The sequence below is a fragment of the Elephantulus edwardii genome, unplaced genomic scaffold (assembly GCF_000299155.1).
Source record: "Elephantulus edwardii isolate Elephantulus edwardi_28Jun2011 unplaced genomic scaffold, EleEdw1.0 scaffold00438, whole genome shotgun sequence".
NCBI lineage: Eukaryota > Metazoa > Chordata > Mammalia > Macroscelidea > Macroscelididae > Elephantulus > Elephantulus edwardii.
Window position 1 is genome coordinate 283,640 of NW_006400188.1, and position 2,196 is coordinate 285,835.

General features: G+C 64.0%; 1 protein-coding gene across 1 annotated transcript in view; it reads left to right on the forward strand.

The window, feature by feature from the left end:
- The window catches only part of XAB2 (XPA binding protein 2), a 17,604-nt gene that overhangs the window by 14,781 nt on the left and 627 nt on the right, over positions 1-2,196 (forward strand). The window contains 3 exon segments of the mRNA XM_006902662.1: positions 1,220-1,382; positions 1,465-1,778; positions 1,864-2,107. Coding sequence (XP_006902724.1) covers positions 1,220-1,382; positions 1,465-1,778; positions 1,864-2,107 — 721 coding nt within the window.

Sequence of the window (2,196 nt, forward strand, 5' to 3'; positions counted from 1 at the left end):
GGGCGCTGTGTGGATGTGGGGCTTCCCACAGCCCAGACAGGGTGTTGCGTGGATGTGGGCGCAGCCCAGACAGGGCGCTGCGTGGATGTGGGGCCTCCTGCTGCCCAGACAGCGCTACCTGGATGTGGGGCCGCTCGCAGCCCAGACAGGGCTCTGTGTGGATGTGGGCGCAGCCCAGACAGGGCGCTGAGTGGATATGGGGCCTCCCGCGGCCCAGACAGGGCGCTGCGTGGATGTGGGGCCTCCTGCTGCCCAGACAGCGCTACCTGGATGTGGGGCCGCTCGCAGCCCAGACAGGGCGCTGAGTGGATATGGGGCCGTTCGCAGCCCAGACAGGGCACTGTGTGAGTGTGGGGCTGCTTGCAGCCCAGATGGGGTACAGAGGGTCACAAGACTCAGGACTGGCCTGCAGCCCAAACAGAGGATGCCTCAGGGCCCCCTTCAGCCGAGACAAGGTGCTGTGTGGATTGTGGGGCCGACTGCAGCCCAGATGGGGTACCAGTCTTGTCTCTGTTGTGGGATCTTGAGAACAACTTGCAGCCCCAGTGGGACAGGTATTGGCCTCTGTATGTTGAGGGGGTGGGGCAGAAAGTGTCCATCTTTCTCTGCCCTGCTGCCAGGGTCCTTGTTTTTACCTGTGCACTCATACACGTGGCAAGTTCCGGCCACCCGCCTGTGCAGTTTTGTCTACAAATCTGTGGGCACCGTGCGCGCGCACACATGCTCGGTGGATCACACACACATTCCGTGGATGCAGGGCCTGTCCCCACCACTGCCTGTGTATCCGTGGGCACTTGTGCACACGCACACACATCAGTAGGTCACACACACAGTCCCTGGATGCTGGGCCTGTCCCCACTACCACCTGTGTATCCCCCCCCCCACACACACACACACACATTGGTAGGTCACTCATTCCTTGGATGCAGGGCCTGTCCGCACCGCCTGCCTGTGTGGTTTTGCACATTGGTCTGCGTGGGATGGTGACTGCACACATACTGGGAGGCTGCGTATGCACATGGGGGCATGAGGTGGTTCCTCCCCAGAGCACTGAGGGCAGGCCCGCCCTTCTACCATCACATCACCCCCTGAATGCCAGGCCTTGTCCCCCAAGTCCTCCAGGACATGCACTGGGAGGAAGGGAAGGAACACATTAGTCGGGCCCTGAGGGCACTCTGGCCACCGGGGTCACCCCTGACAGCAGCTCCCGGCCCGGCAGGCGTACGAGCGCGGCATCTCGCTGTTCAAGTGGCCCAACGTGTCGGACATCTGGAGCACCTACCTGACCAAGTTCATCGCCCGCTTTGGGGGCCGCAAGCTGGAGCGGGCGCGGGACCTCTTTGAGCAGGCGCTGGACGGCTGCCCCCCCAAATACGCCAAGAGTGAGCAGCCCGGCTGGGCAGGGGTGGGAGGGCAGGGCCCGGGCTCAAGACGCGCCCTGACCGCCCCTCACCGCCCTGGCAGCGCTGTACCTGCTGTACGCACAGCTGGAGGAGGAGTGGGGACTGGCGCGCCACGCCATGGCCGTGTATGAGCGCGCCACCAGGGCCGTGGAGCCGGCCCAGCAGTACGACATGTTCAACATCTACATCAAGCGGGCTGCGGAGATCTACGGCGTCACCCACACCCGGGGCATCTACCAGAAGGCTATCGAGGTGCTGTCGGACGAGCACGCCCGGGAGATGTGCCTGCGCTTCGCCGACATGGAATGCAAACTCGGGGAGATCGACCGTGCCCGTGCCATCTACAGCTTCTGCTCCCAGATCTGCGACCCCCGGGTAGGCACGGGACCTGGGGAGGGTGTAAAGGGGCTGGGCAGCTGCAGCGGCCCAGCTCACACTGGTTGGCCTCGCCCACCCGCAGACGACCGGCGCCTTCTGGCAGACGTGGAAGGACTTCGAGGTCCGGCACGGGAACGAGGACACCATACGCGAGATGCTGCGGATCCGGCGCAGCGTGCAGGCCACGTACAACACGCAGGTCAACTTCATGGCCTCGCAGATGCTCAAGGTGTCGGGCAGTGCCACGGGCACCGGTGAGTAGCAGTGGGCCCCGGGCTTGCATCACAGCCAGGTCACACGGGCCCTGGATCGATCATCTCAGCTGGGTCTGACTCATCCTCCCCACCACTGACCAGAAGTTCCCGGAGTGTTGGGTCTTTGGGAAGATGGGTGAACAGGTGGAGGAGTGGATGGG